This window comes from Cuculus canorus, chromosome 15 (genome assembly GCF_017976375.1).
Source record: "Cuculus canorus isolate bCucCan1 chromosome 15, bCucCan1.pri, whole genome shotgun sequence".
NCBI lineage: Eukaryota > Metazoa > Chordata > Aves > Cuculiformes > Cuculidae > Cuculus > Cuculus canorus.
The window spans coordinates 14,868,773-14,884,087 of record NC_071415.1 but is presented as its reverse complement, the minus strand read 5'-3'; the positions used below and the strand labels follow the sequence as shown (position 1 = coordinate 14,884,087).

Below are 15,315 nucleotides of genomic sequence, written 5' to 3'. Positions count from 1 at the left end.
GGAGAGGAGGCGGCGGCGGCGGCGGCGAGGGGAGCGGCGAGCGCCTCCGGGTCACACGGGGACCGGCACCGCCCCTGCGCCGCCGCCGGGAGCCGCTAGAGGGGGCTCGGCCGCCCCCGCCCGGGGCCGCGGCTCCGCGCCCGAGGGGCCGGCCGCGCTCCGCTGCCTCACCCGGAGCTTCCCGGTTCCTCCTTCTCCGCTTTATTCCGCTCAGCCGGCGGCCGTAAGCTTGGGCCCGACCGCCGGCGCCGCCCCCAGTGAGCGGGCAGGCCCCGCCGGGCCGCGGCCGGGCATGTGGCGGGGTCGCCTCCCGCTCGGGGCCGCGGCCGCCCCGCCGCCCGCCATCGACTTCCCTGAGGAGAGCGCGGAGCCGCGCTTCGACGGTGAGCGGGGCCGGGCGGGGCCGGGCTCGGGGGGGACTGAGCTTTGGGGAGTCGAGCCTGGGGGCGCGGGGCAGCGCCGGCCCCCTGGGGGCGCTCGGGGGAGCCGCTCGGGCCCCGGTCGGCGGGGAGGGAGGGGGAGAGGCGCCGCCGGTCCCCGCCGCGCCGAGGCCGCGGGTGATGCAAGAGCGGGGGGCCCTGCGGCGGCTGCCCCGGCGGAGCCTCGGCCTCTCCCGTTAGCTTCGTTACTAAGCTTAGAAAAATTAACTCTAATTAGGTTCCTAATTAGTGTTTTAAGCTTCTTGCTCAGTGTGGTGCCTTTTTGTGAGCCGCGGCTGTGTTAAAGAGGCGTGGGTTCGTTGGTGTTTGGTAAACAGAATCATAGAATCACTGGGTTGGAAAAGACCTCTTGGATCATCGACTCCAACCGTTCCTGTTTGCCACTAAACCGTGTCCCTGAGCACCTCGTCTACCGTCTTCTGAACCCCTCCAGGGATGGGGCAGCCACAGCTTCCCTGGGCAGCCTCTGCCAGGGCCTCACTCTCATGGTGGGGAAAAGTCCTCCTTATGGCAGGTCTAAATCTGCCCATCTCCGGTTTATACCCGTTGCCCAGTCCTTCCCCAGCTTTCTTGTAATCCCCTTCAGATACGGGAAGGTCGGTATAGAGTCTCCTCTGAGGGATGTACTGTAGGGGTGAGATCAGGAAGGCTAAGGCGCAGCTGGAGCTGAGCTGAACTTGGCAAGGGAAGTGGAGACCAACAGGAAGGGCTTCTACAGGTACATCAATCAGAAGAGGCGGGTTAAGGAGAATGTACCTCCACTGATGGTTGAAAATGGTGACCTCATGTCAACAGATGAGGAGAAGGCTGAGGTACTTAACTTTTTTGCCTCAGTTTTCACTGATAACTGCTCTCCTCACCCCTCCTGGGTCATGGGACAGAAGATGGAATAAACCCCCTCCCACTGTAGAGGAGGATCAGGTTCGTGAACACCATGAGGGCAGTGAGGCCCTGGCCCAGGCTGCCCAGGGAAGCTGTGGCTGCCCCATCCCTGGAGGGGTTCCAGGCCAGGTTGGATGGGCCTTGGAGCCCCTGATCCAGTGGGAGGTGTCCCTGCCCATGGCAGGGGGGTTGGAACTGGATGGGCTTTAAGGTCCCTTCCAACCCAAACTATTCTGTGATTTTATGAATGTGTCCCCCGGGCTGTGCTGTTCCAGAATCCGATGTGCCGGCGGAGCTGCGAGTGGCAAACGGGTCTCAGAAGTTTGTGAATTTCACTTCGACCATCCAGAACCAGCTGCTGCTCGTGTCACTGTTGGAGCATCTCTGCCACATGTACACGCACAACCCTGTTCATTCCAGGTGTTTGTTCCGAAGTCAGTAAGAGTGGTTTCCTCTTGTCACTTAAACTACTATGCTGCGATGTGTACCAGATTCCTCTGTGCACTGTTACCGTGTGGTATCATTAGAAAGCTCTAGGTCTCACCCCATCGAGACAACAGTTATTCTGAAGAAGAGAATGAATACCCTGAATCAACTGAATTGGGAATGAGGACTTGTCTTATTTTTGAAAATGGTAACAGAATATTGTAGACAGTTCAGTTTCAACTAAACCGTGTGAGTTGCATCATGAGGAGAGTAGCAGGGTAATTTGACTAACTGTTAAATCTGACCTAAGAACACGGAAAAGGAATTTAATGGTAATATTTTTTAAGAAATAGCTGTAGCATAGTCTTCACTAAATATTCCAAAATTATAGTTTGTGAAAATCAGAGTGAATGCCTTTTTAAGTCCTTTATTTTCTTGTAACTTCTTTGGATAGAGTTCAAGGCACTCACATTTTTAGGTGTGATATTTTTGTTTTGAAAGCTTATCATAGGTATTTTGTTCATTGAAGCACTTAAAGGCATTTGAGAAACAATCTCCAAGGCTTTTCTCCTTACTGTACATGCTTATAGAAAATGTAATGTGTTGTTTGTACTTAAAATTGAAGCCATTTACAGCATCCAGTAACAACAGCGCAGAGAACTGTCATTTTTTATTTCCTGAGGTGTGATGCAGATGTTTGGCCCTGGGTCTTACTGTTATCTCAGTCAAACCTGAAACCATCAGGGAAGAAAACCCAACCAAATTTCTTCCTTTTTTGGAGAGGATCAGAAAAACGCAACTGGGTGTCTCCTACAGTATGTAGCTGCTTGGCTTCCCAGTGTAATTGTGGAAAATGACATTCCTCTGTGGGTAAAGTTTAAACCAGTTCCCAAGTGGAATAAATCTAATGAATAAAAGAAAAACTTAATTCAGTAATCATGTCTGTTTTGCGGTTTTGGCTGATAGGTTTGTGTTGGCAAGCCCCCTTCAGGTCTTTTCAGAATTTTCGAGTGTGTCTAGCTGTGCCCTTAAGGCTTGTGTAGCAAAATTCCTCATTTCTTATCGGTTCATTTTCAATAAATTTCAGCTCCTTAAAAGAATCGGTGGGCTGACTTTTTAAATACTGGTACCAAAGAAACATCTTGAACTCCTATAAGCAAGTTTATTTTAAAGCCTTGGAACTCCTAGAACTCTTAAGTACATTTTGTAGCATCTTTGCAGTTGCACCCTTCTCCAGTATTTGTTAGGTTTTTTTGTCTGCCTCAGTATGGTTTTACTCCAGCTGAGAAGGATGTGGGTCTTTGAAGGGGTGGAAGGGAGCAATTCTGTTCTTTAGTATATGTGCACAAATGTGTGAGTTTGTATGTGAATTAGAAACTCTTGACATTACTACTTTTCATTATAAACGTGTCCTCATAATTGTGAACATGCTTTGAGTTTCTTTTTTCACTGATCAAAATTAGTCCAAGGTTAACAAGTCAGTGAATGGGTGGATGTTTATGTAATTCATCTGCTGAGATAAGGAAGAGGAGGTGCAATTGTGACCATGAAGGGCATGGCAAATAGCTCTGTTATGCAAAGGGATTCCCACAGAGCACCTCTGGTTCGGATTTAATTAGTTTTTATTGCTAAAAGTGTAGGAAAAGGCATTAGAGTAGGAGTAGCTGTTCATTTTTTCAGATGCACTATCTTTCAAATAAAGTTTCTCATTTTAAAAACAACTGTTTACGTGGTCTTATTTGGAGGCTCTATTTGATGTGACCTTTCTCTGTTCCTTTGTACAGTACTTCGGCAGGCTTTCACGAGAACAGGGTTGCTCTCTCCTTTTGCCTTCTGTGATGAATTTAGTACCGTAAGACTGCAGCATAATAGAGCCATTACTGAACTAATGAAAGCAGCTAATCGACAAATACTTAATGGGGTAAGCTTTGTTAAATTTCTTTGGCGACATCTGCGTTAAGGAACTGCATCCAAAGAAGCTTTTGTTTGGGGGTTCTTTTAATATTGGATTGGGTCTTTTCAATAGTTACACAAGATGGTACTCCCTTTCTACCTTATAGCTGTTTTGAGTGGCATGTCCTGGTTCTGTAGGTTCAAACCAAAGCTTTTGAAGCCGACGATATTTTGTTCTTATTAAATGTGGTTTTTTTTAAAAGCTTAAAATGTATTTATAAACACAAGCAAGGTGTTTTAAGTATTGCTACAGGTTTGGGGTTTTTTTTCTGGCAATAGACATCCATTTTCAACTTTTAACCTTTCCAGTTGATTATGATAACATCCTTGTTATTTATATTAGTGTAGGGCGTAATTTGTGTACTGTGCTCTGGGCTGAGTCAGACCAGTTTGCTTATCTCGCTGCTTGAACTAAGCTAGTTAATTTTGTCTTAAGCACATTTTAGAGCCCTCATTTTATCCTGTTTGCCAGCAGAACTCTAGAAGTGCGGTAATCTCTCCAGCAGAGAGATGTTGGCAGATTACTGGTGGGATAATAATACTTTAATTCGGTGAAGCTGTCTGCACAATGAATGACTATCAGTAACCTTATTTTCTTCTCAGAACATAGTTGTAGTGTCTGTTTTGATTAAGCTGTCCCTGTTGATGGCATGGTAGACCTGTTTTCTTTATGACATGTTTTTATGTTGGATTTTGTTGTTTTATAGGAACTTGATAATGGAGATTCTCATGCAATTGGGTATGTATTCAAAACATTTAGACATATTAAACTTACTCCCTCTCTAACATTCTGTGCTCCACTCTTAATTTAATTAGCACTGCATTTCATATTTTGTCTCTGAAACAGAGACAAAAGAAGCAAAAATTTCTCCAAACTCCCAGAACATTCTGGTGAAAATTCCTTCTTCGGTACAGCTCTTGCTGTTACTGCCACCATTCAGGAAATAAAGATTTATCAGGCATAAACTTAAGGAAACAATGTTAATATTTCTGTTAACACAAAATGTGGTTCTGTAGTACATGTGCATGCTGTTGCATTCTGCTGGTTTTCAGTTTTCGCTATGGTAATGTCAAAGTATTTTCTTCTTCCTTTCATAATGTAAATAGTATTTCTAGATTGTGTACAACTGTAGTCTATATAATACCTTACCCATAAACTGTAATTGAGTTTAATGCAGCCAAACTTTTTTGACTAGGGAAAAAGAAGTTCTCTTTGAAGCACAGACTTCACGATACTTGAATGAATTTGATGAAGTCGCAAGGCTAGGAAAAGGAGGATATGGTAAAGTATACAAGGTATTCTTCACTTTCCATTTATAACTCATCAGTTTCTATCTAGTTTTTGTTTGAAATTTGGAGTTACTATTTTGGCTGTTTTGTTTATTTTTCTAATAGGAAAACAAAAATATTACTTTTCCAGTGGAACATGTGAAAGACTTTGGCATTTAATTTTAAAAGATGCTTAGTTGTGGTTTCTGTTTCCTGTTTGTTGGAAGCGGGATATATCAGATGTTTTACTTTGTGTATTTTGACCCTTCTAAAGTGAATGAAAATGCCTTATTTCTGCTGTGAAGTATTGTGATATATTGACTTAAAACAGCCACGGCAACTAGTGGCTCCTTTAGTCTGCTGATTAGCCTGTGCACTGCAATGTTCCTGTAGTGGATGCTTGGAAAAAAGCAGCCTTAACATGGATGTAAACTGTCCAACCCAATGCTGAATTGTATTAAATACTTGTAGCGTACGGCCAGCCCAACATTCCTTCTGCACGTGGTGTGTGCCATATGTAAATGGCGGTTGTGGTCTCACAGATGCATTGAGAACCTCTCGAGGCAATTATCAGGACCTATCAGTGTTTTTCTTATTGATGGAATGGTAGCTGTGAAGCTAGGTATTTCACAAAGATTGGGCTTGGTGTTTGCAGTCCTGAAAGAAGGTAAAAGTAGAGTATCCTTGTCTTAGACTGCTGGGGCCTAATCCAGTTTCATTCTCTGATACAGCTGAAAGGTTATCTGAATGGAGTGCAGGAATTCATGTTTATAAAATAGTTGGTTCTGAAGGATTTAATAATTCACTACTCTGAACACATCTAATTTTGTCCTATTGCAATTGTTTTCAGGTCAGAAACAAGTTAGATGGTCAGTTCTATGCTATTAAAAAAATTAACATTAAGAAGGCTACAAGAAGAGATTGTATGAAGGTATTTTTTCCTACGTTTCATGTCTGGTTTAACTCCCCGCCGGCTCTAGCTGATTCTAAATTAATTTAGCGCTGCAGTTAATGTTTCCCAAAATATCAAACGCATTAATATTGTATAATATGCATTCTCAGTTTTCAAAGATTTGACATTATTAATACAGTACCTAGTAGGAAAAGAGTAAATGAGAAGCGTTTGAGTCCATTTAAAGAAACATATCGTTAACTTGAACGTAATCATCTCTGCAACTATGAAAATTGTAATTTTTTTTTAAAGCTTCCGAATTTTCTCCATTACTATAATAATTTCATCTACTCTTTCTCATTCAAAAACTGTTATCTTTTGGGTCTACTAAGCACTTAGAATAAAGGACAGTCATTTTGTTTCTTTTTGGTCTTTTAGGTGCTACGAGAAGTTAAAGTGCTGGCAGGGCTGCAGCATCCTAATATCGTAGGCTATCACACTGCTTGGATAGAATATGTTCAAGCAGTGCGCCCAAAAGGAAAGTACAGCATATTATGTTATTCTTACTTGTGTCCTGCTTATAATCTCTATTACTATTTGCTGGAGAGTATTGCTTCTCTGGTAAAATAACTGTTTTTTTCCCCCTCCTTAAAACAATGCCTCCAAAAAAATGCAAACTGCAGGTGACCACCAGGTGTTACGTCCCTCTGTGCATTTCAGTCTCTTGCCTAATAACTTCTCTGTTACTTAAGGGTGGCTTTGGAACTGTGGAAGTGTTAGCTTCACTTCTGATAATATATGAGGAAGATTTTCAAGTTCTGTGAAGTTCAGTTAAACGCAATGAAAACCTTTTAATGCAAAAAGTAGGGAGTTGACAAGGAGAAGAATGAATATTGAAGATGAGCCACTTGAGGTATTAGGGGAAAAGTGATGAATAGGAGAAGAAAAACCCACAAATTTGTTACCATGTTTTCAAATCTCAGAGTTGTAGCAAAACTAGGATAAATTTCCCACTCTGCTTCTCTTCCTATCTGGAAAAGAGTTTAGAAAAAGATCAAATCTGGAAATAAATACTTTAATGACAAAGAAATAATCCAAGATTCCCTCTTATTTTGCTTCAGACAGGAGAGTTTTTAAATTTGATGAACTGCTTTTCATAGTTCTGCAGCGACAGAGCAATCTGGAATTTATTTTTTTTTATCAGCTTCTGTATATAATTGTTGAGAATTTATCTACTTTTACATTCATTGCACACCTTCTTCCTTGCCCCCTTTTTTTTCGGTTTGGTTTCTCTGCTCTCAGCTCTTCCCACACTTTGTCCTTTGGTTCCTTTGTAAAGCTAATCCATTGGTCCCTTTCTTTCTTGTCCTTTTCTGGCATGCCTTTAGCAGTTAAATCTTTTGACCCTCTCTTAGTGGGAGGTTTGCTTGTGTTCTCTATGGTTTTATTGCTTTCTAAGTCAGTGACTTGACGCCTACTCAGCTGTAAGCACAAAAGAACATGCGTAGCAAGTTCATACTATAGTTAAGCTGACTAGACTTTCTAACCAATTACACTGAGCATCTGGAAGGATGAAACTTTTTAGTGCTAGGAGTACTTTGCAAGTGTATAATATTGATAACGGAAATACTAACCAGCTCCACAGGTAGGTCCTATGGTGCTCGGTGGTCATCCTTGGCTTGCAATATTGGTGTTTTGTATTTGGTTTTGTGTGCTAAAACAAACTGCTTTTTCACATAAGTACACAATTTTAATGAAAATTACTGCCAAGACATCAGACATTTTCTAAGTAGCAGGGTTGGCAAAGGATGGTACCCTAAGAAGTTGCTTTGAACTGTGCATTATCAGATACGTTATAAACTCTAATTTTGAACAAGCTAACGTCTTAAAGGTAAAATCGAGTTGCATATGCAAGAGAGACCAGTGTGACCCTTTTGGTGACCTTGTACAATATCTTATTTTCTTTTCAATTAAATAAAAATGGAAAACATGTTAGAGTTGCTTCTTTGTAGACTAAGAAGCACCTCTTCTCACAACAGCAGAGATAGACAAAAAATGTCTACAGGTAATGAAGTTAAATTCAGTAAGATGCTGTAGCTTAAATGTTAATTTATAGTATATATGCATGCTTTGTTCTGTAAAATAACATATTTATCTTTCCATCCAATAGATAAAAGAATAATGGAGTTGCAGCCATTATCTTGGGAGCAAGAGAGTGGCAAGTGAGTATTATAAATCTCAATTACAGCATTTATTTGGCTTCAGCCTAAGGCTATTTGTGAAGTAACATTCCATGAGTACAGAAGTTGGCATATATTGCACAAGTGCTTTTTGCTTCCAAGTTATAACTAAAAAAAGTCTTTAATTATCCTTGTCGTTGTTTCTGTTCTGGTTGCTTAAGCTGAAGAATATTACTGGGTACTTCTGCTTTCTTTGGATCTCTCAGTTTCCGAATGCCTGAAGGTAGTACTGGGCGTCAAGTTTACTTCAAAAGTTCTGTGCCGATCAGCAACACTGATTAGTGCTGTGGAGTATGAGAGTGACAGGCCTTCTGTTTCTCAGAGGTGTTGGTTAGTCCTTTCAATGGGAGATGGAGTCCTTTGGAAGTTATAATACTGTATTTCTCAAAGTTTAAAGGAATGGATGTGCATCATAGTTCTGTACAGTGAATGCTCTGACCTAGGACTGTATGTTTGTGTGAGCTGTCTGGGTCAGTGGTCAGGAATCCCTGCTGGGGGAGGGTATTAAAAAGGCTGGAGCCTGAATCCTAGAACTAGAATCCTAGAACTGTAATCCTAAAGTTTTAGATGAGGAAACATCTGAATTTTTACTCTAGAATGCTGTTTGTAGTAGGGGGAGAAAAAGGCTTTCAGCATGGTGTATCATAAATAGATAATATAAAATTACATACACATTTTGATTTCTCTCCCTTTATTATTTTCAGCAATCATGGTCTCGTTCAGAGTGTGGAAAGTGGTAGTTCAATTATCTTTGCTGATCTTACCTCGCAAGAAGAGAAGTCCTGTGACAGTACCAGTCGTAGAAATCTGGATAGTGTATTAGTGCAGAATATGGATGTAAGGAATGATTTTACAAACAGCAATAGTAAAGAATGTATGAATCCAAATAAATGTGAATTGTCCATGGAATTACAAGAAGACTCTGTAAGTAGTGTTAGCAGTAGATCCACTGACGTGAAAAATCATGAAGCACAGGGACCTCATTCTATTCTGGATCAAGATACAAGCACTGGAATTAAGTCCTGCACTGAAGAATGCTCCAAGTATGACGTAGCTCTCTGTGGAGAGTTTGAGGTGAATACAGTTTTCTTTAAATATCCTTAACTGCTGTATAATTAATGACATTTGTAAATTGGAGTTGGTAGACAGAGGAATTATTTATAATAGTAAACTTAAAAAAATGAAATTTCTGTGACTACAGCCAAAACTACAGACAAGTTTTACTTAAGTGGGTAGTAACACCCATTACAAGGAAGCTCACCAGGAGAGCTGGCAAAACAGCATACAAGAAAGTTTCCATATGTTAGTAATCTTGGGTCCTTTCAAAGGACTCATGTGAATAAAAAGTACTACTCCTGCTTGGAAGAACCATCAGACTTGAAAATCTTCAGCATTCAGTAACAATGGCTAATGCAGATATTATTGATGAACGTGTCTAGGTCTGTAATATGCCCGTACAATGTGGGATTACATGGGAAAAAGAGAAGCAGATTTGGGCAGGGAATCATTCTGCCTGTGTTTCTAAAATGAAACGTTGTGTAAGAACACAGCCAGCTCTGGAATGCTTCAAGCTTTTGTTGTCATTTGAAGTTCCCTCTTGCAAGAAATCCAAGATTTTAAAGGTGTTTGCTTTAGTTGTCTAGGGTATCAAATGAACTTTATCAGGAGGTTAATTTTTTCTGCTTTCTTACATTAATTGACACTATTTTCTTAAATCAGAAAGAACCTCTGTCAGGTATATCTAGAAGCTTTTATACTCCAATATGACTGTGAAGAGTTAGTTAGCTTTTATTGTATAACAATTATTGAAATTGTTATAATATGGAAAAAACCCACAAAGTAGACAGCATTGTTGTATCTGCTTTCTTGAAGGCAGAAAATTAATAATACTGTATTTGTTGTCACTTTGGTATCTAAGCATTTTTTTTTTAGCTTAACAACAAGATTTGTTTTTATTACCTTTAAAGGAATTAACTAAGGAAATGCTGTTCATATTACAGTGGCAAATCACGGACCATTTTTTTTCCTGCTAGGTGGAGTATCATTTGATGCTTCATATACAAATGCAGCTGTGTGAAATATCTTTGTGGGATTGGATTGTTGACCGTAATAAACAATGCAACGAGAGAACAGAGGAAACTTCCAGTAAGATTCATCACTGTGTTAAAAATCTACTTATTCATTGTAAAGCAAATATTTATTTTTTCCTAATTAGAGTCTGCTTGCCTGATTGTATGTTTTGCTTCAGCAGCTTATAATACGGATCTTCTTCATTATATTCTTTATTCACTTAATCAAATAGCGGCTAGTATTGAATCTTTGTATGACAGATGTTGGTAGAAGAGATTTAAGTTCATGAGTTTTAGACAACTCTTCAAAAAAACAATGAATGTATGCCTGGGGCATAGTTGTTCCCTGGCAAGATCCATGCTTGGGCAACACTACTTATTTGGAATACAGGTTTTTATTGACAGAATCTGCGTTTTTGCAGAAGCTGTTTAAATAATTGAAATTTTGCTTTGCTAGTAGTCTTGCTGCTACAAAATAGAGCTCTTCAACAGACAAATTACCTGCTGCGGAAAATATAAATACATCTTTTGTTCCAGACAGGTTACAACATACTTAAAAGCTTTTACGTTTGTTCTTAATAACCAAAACTCTTACTTAGGCTGGTTTATCATTGGTCTAAAGAATCTAACATTTATTTTGCTTGAGTGGCCAGAGGAGTTCTCACAGCCTGATACCAAGCTGTCTTCAATAACTGTTGAGATTTGGAAGAACAAGTCTTGTGCTCGTGAAGCATTAGAGACACATTCCTTTCTCTGGGCTGTATGAAAAAAGCATACGCTTAACAGATTGTAAGACATAAACTATATGATTAATCTTTAATCTTAGCTTTAATCACTATTAAGATAAATCTGTTATTCTCTTCAGTCACGGAGTAAGGTTTGCCAGCTAACTATCAGCTGACTTCCACTAATCTCTCCTGTAATTATAGTCGTTTAGCTTTCATAAGTGAAAAGATGACATGCCTCATCAGGGAATGACAGAATTACCAGGGCATTTGACCGCTTTCACGGGCAACAGGAGAGGAAAGGTGGATGGTATCATAGGTTAGACATGAAGAAACAGAAACCCAAGTAGGAAAAAAGAGTGAGCATTCAAAGTGGCAACAGACATATTAGATCTGGGTTGTTGGAGTAGGAAGGCAATGTGCTGTAATCAAATCATAATATGGGAAATGGTAAAAACAATGAGATGGTAAGTTTATTTAGGACAGCTACAGCCAGAGGAGATTTGGGAATTTCAGAGAGTAGCACAGCAGCAGCAGGATTAGGATCCAAAGAGGAAGGGTGCAAATCAGTACAGAAAACGTGTTATTATGTAAATTGATATGATTTTGTCCGGAAGTCTGTTTTTCATTCTAATTCAGCACTTAGATGGAAGTAAAGATGTCACTAAATTCATAATCAAATAACTATCTGATGGGGATTGGAGCAATCTTTTCAGGCAGACATATGTTCTTGTCCCCTGATCTTCTTAGGAATTTTGAGGGTAGTGACTGCTGTTTCAAAAATACTTTTAAGGAGAAAAATGGGAAGTTCCATTTTTAAACTATGCTCATTCTGTTAAATAATTCTTCAACCTAAATAAAATTCAGCAAGGCATGCCACCATTAACTTAAATAACTTAAAATTAGTTGAAATAATTTAGGTTTTAAATTGGTTTTAAGGTCCGTACCATCTTGTGGATGTCCGCTGGACAATGAAAATTTTTGAAGAGTTATTAGAAGGCGTATGCTATATCCACAGCGTGGGAGTGATGCATAGAGACATTAAAGTAAGTTCACTGAATAATTACTTGAGGTTAAAGAAAACAAAGGTAACTATCATTATAGGAGAATTAAAGCAACTTTATAGTCATATTTGAGATGACCTGGGCTCTTAAGAATTTAGCTATGTTACACGTAAAAAAATACTTCGTCTCCTCTATACCAATACCATACTTTCTTTACTATAAGCATTGTACTCAATTAAATTGACTTGCAAATGAATTATGATTAAGCTCTGGAAATGTCTTGTCCTTTGTGAAGCCATTTTCTTGTCTTAAACAGGGATGGTCAGATTTGGTTTGTTTTGTCTTGGTCTTTCCTTAACCAGAGTATGAACTAAATTACCTAATTACCTAAAAAAAATTCTTCAGAAAGCTGAGGGGGTCAGGACTATGAGGTCTTGAGGGTCTTTCCAAGCACTAGCTGTTCCACTGGCAGGATAATCAGTTACTAAAGTTTTAACAGTGCTACTGTCATCTTCCTTTATTACTTCACACAGCTTTTCATGGTGTGAATTTTATTTCCTCTGCCCACAGGAGAACACAGTAGCAGGCCTGCTGGCTCCTTTGATTATGTTACTTATAGACAAGGGAATTGTAATTTTTGTAATGGAAATCCATAATCAGAGGATTTGGATTCTGGCACCTTGATCAGTGTCATTCTTCAAGATGTTGAAGGATGCGTGGTTTTAGAAGAGCTTTTAAGGAACGAACATTATTCAGTGCAACATTTTAAAAGTACCATAAAACCAGCAAAAGCTTAAGGATGATAAAAAAGGCTTAAGTTGCATTGCTTTCTTGCTAGTGCTAATTTGTATTTAGCAGAAAAACAATTTGTAGTGAGCAATTAGTACTTTTGGTTCTCATCCAAACATACCAAAGCTCAGAATACTTGTGGTACAGACTTATGTAAAACCAGTAATTTCATATTATGTTTTCTTTTATCTGGCAAGTTTATTCTAGACACACAATGCTAGTATTGCTCCTTCTTCATGGTCGTAAAGCCGAAATACAAGGATTATTTCAGTTTTTCCAGTTGGTGCTTTCTAGTCAAGTCTCTCATAATTTTGGTTGTTTTCACAGCAACTTCCTAGAACCAAGCAGCGTGTTGCAGCTGTACTCATCTTATAGAAAAGTATGTTTTGTTTTGCATTATGCCTAGCCCAAAGATGATATTTAGTCCTCCTTCCTGCAACATCACTTAGTCTCATTTGCTGTCTGCTTTTGCCCGTTCCTGTTAACGTTACTGTTCAGCAAATAAGATTCTTGTTTTCTGCTGGGGAAAAAAAAAAAGTACTTTATCTCTCCACTAAGTTTTTGTTTTTCTTGTTTTGCTCTTCCTCCTTTTTTCTGTATCATTCATATGTGGTTTTTCTGTCCAAAAGGTGTTGCCAACACATAATTTGCTGTCAGCTATGACTAGTTTTTTTCTCTTACTAATGTATGTATTAAATAGTCATCGTACCTGTGAAACACTGGACTGATAGTGAAACTGGTGAAATTCCATCATTTTTTACATAGATACATTTTAAATTTTATACTATCTTATTTTGTAGCCCAGAAATATCTTTCTGTATGGATCAGATCATCATGTAAAAATCGGAGACTTTGGATTAGCCTGCAAGGAACTTCTTTGGGACGATGCAGACCAGAGGTATAAGACAGAAAGGATAAATGGTAAGAGAAAACAGTTTAATGGCTTTCAGTGTTTAAACTTCTATGCCATTAAAACCACTGAATATTAAATTCTTAAGTAAAATGGTAGCAGTGTAACACTAAGTCTAAATTGCCTTTGTAAAGGACTGACACATACTTCAGGCGTGGGAACTTGCCTCTATGCCTCACCAGAACAATTGCAGGGATCTCACTATGATTTCAAGGTAGGGAGTTGTTTTTTTTTTTCGGTTAACGCATGATGGTAGATAATAGGAATAAAATAAGCCTTTCAACAGGTAAATAGATAAATATTCCTCCTCCTGTTACTCCTGATGTTTTTGTTGAAATATGTTTTTCAGCTTTGCCTTCTAGTTTGCTACCAATGCAAAAATTACGTCTTTCTAAGATGATCTTGAGGAACGTATATAAATTTCAGTTTGTGTTCCTTCAGTAGTGCATGATACTTTTTGTATCATCACGCAACTTCATTATCGTGAAACTTTTTCATGTCACGATTTTTAATGCGAAAAAGAAATCTAGTAAGTAATTAACAATAGCTAAAAAATTATCTTGGAAATTTTTCTCCACCCTAGTCAGACATGTACAGCATGGGTGTTATCCTGCTAGAACTCTTCCAACCATTTGGAACAGAAATGGAGAGAACAAAAGTTCTTACATATTTAAGGAATGGCCAAATTCCTCATACTTTCTGCAAAAAATGGCCTGTTCAAGCCAAGTACGTTAAACTCCTCACCAGCCAGAGCTCTACAGAAAGACCAACTGCTGCTCAGCTTCGTGAAAGTGAACTGTTTCATACCACAGAACATGTAAGTTACGCCAATAACCTCACCCTTTACAGGATAAATAAATAAAAAAAAAAATGTCCTTTGTTTCCCTGTCTGTGAAAACCCTGTATTGTGGTTTTGTTTTGAACTTAAGAGGATTGTGTGATTGAGAGGGCTTTTTCCAGTTACAGTATTTAGGCCACTGTATTAATGTTTGCGGCATCTTTGCAATGAGATAAATGGTCATTAAGTACAAGTAACTTAATGAAGACTAGACATTTGATTTATATACAGATTGATGTGTTTTCTTAAGTCAGAAAGCTTTTAAGGCTTTTTATCAGTTCTGCAGAATCCTTAATGATTTTCCCTTGCTACACTTTGTGGATTAAGCTGTTGTACACAGAATAGCTGTGGTGCTGCAGGATGCGTCTGTAGTGGATTGCGAATGCAATTCAAATGGGTTAATAGGGCTTTATCCTGGCCTGTCTATAAATGAAATAAACTGACTCTCATTCTCAGGTTATTTCTAACCTACAAAAGAAGGTGAGACAGCAAGAGGAAGAAATAGAGAAACTGAGAGAGAGAATAAGGTTGCTTTCTGAAGAACAAGATGAACATACGAATGTAGGTTCTCCTGTTTAAGTAGAGGGAGTACAAACCTCTATTGTATGATAAGTTATATAAAACATTTTTTTTACATAAAAACATTTCAATGCATTTTGATTTTCCTGTCTGTTCTTTAAAGGTATTCATCTTCTTGTCTTAATTCAGAAGTCTCCAGTCACAGCAAGGATTCATTCATGTTGCACTTAGCTTCAGTGCAATTTAATGTGTTTTACTTAAGTAAGAATTTGGGCTACAGGGAAAAGTGTAAGGAAAAATTAAAAGTGCAATTCATGTTTCCATAGGCTTAGCTGAGGTACCTTATTGTCGTTAAACAA

The 15,315-nt window shown here is 39.2% G+C and overlaps 1 protein-coding gene across 3 annotated transcripts; it reads left to right on the top strand.

The window, feature by feature from the left end:
- Positions 1–143: 143 nt before the first annotated feature.
- Positions 144–15,097, top strand: EIF2AK1 (eukaryotic translation initiation factor 2 alpha kinase 1). Of its 3 annotated transcripts, XM_054080566.1 has the most exons (15): positions 144–383; positions 1,598–1,756; positions 3,533–3,669; positions 4,409–4,440; positions 4,898–4,997; positions 5,821–5,901; positions 6,301–6,400; positions 8,033–8,084; positions 8,807–9,176; positions 10,136–10,247; positions 11,836–11,942; positions 13,490–13,610; positions 13,734–13,813; positions 14,183–14,416; positions 14,894–15,097. In XM_054080566.1, the coding sequence occupies exons 1-15, from the start codon at positions 293–295 to the stop codon at positions 15,014–15,016; spliced, it is 1,899 nt and encodes a 632-aa protein (XP_053936541.1). In that variant the 5' UTR covers positions 144–292; the 3' UTR covers positions 15,017–15,097. The 3 variants fall into 3 exon arrangements, with proteins under 3 accessions (XP_053936541.1, XP_053936542.1, XP_053936543.1); XM_054080567.1 differs by lacking the exon at positions 14,894–15,097 and having other exon boundaries at positions 14,187–14,360; XM_054080568.1 differs by lacking the exon at positions 144–383 and having other exon boundaries at positions 1,611–1,742; positions 14,894–15,096.
- Positions 15,098–15,315: the final 218 nt, after the last annotated feature.

What these genes read in the sequence shown, in the direction of transcription:
- EIF2AK1 (XM_054080566.1), top strand. Translation starts at nt 293, where the DNA reads ATGTGGCGGGGTCGCCTCCCGCTCGGGGCCGCGGCCGCCCCGCCGCCC. An exon ending in ATCGACAAATACTTAATGGG is followed by an intron (nt 3,670 to 4,408) that starts GTAAGCTTTGTT and finishes GTTGTTTTATAG; the next exon opens with GAACTTGATAATGGAGATTC. An exon ending in GATATGGTAAAGTATACAAG is followed by an intron (nt 4,998 to 5,820) that starts GTATTCTTCACT and finishes AATTGTTTTCAG; the next exon opens with GTCAGAAACAAGTTAGATGG.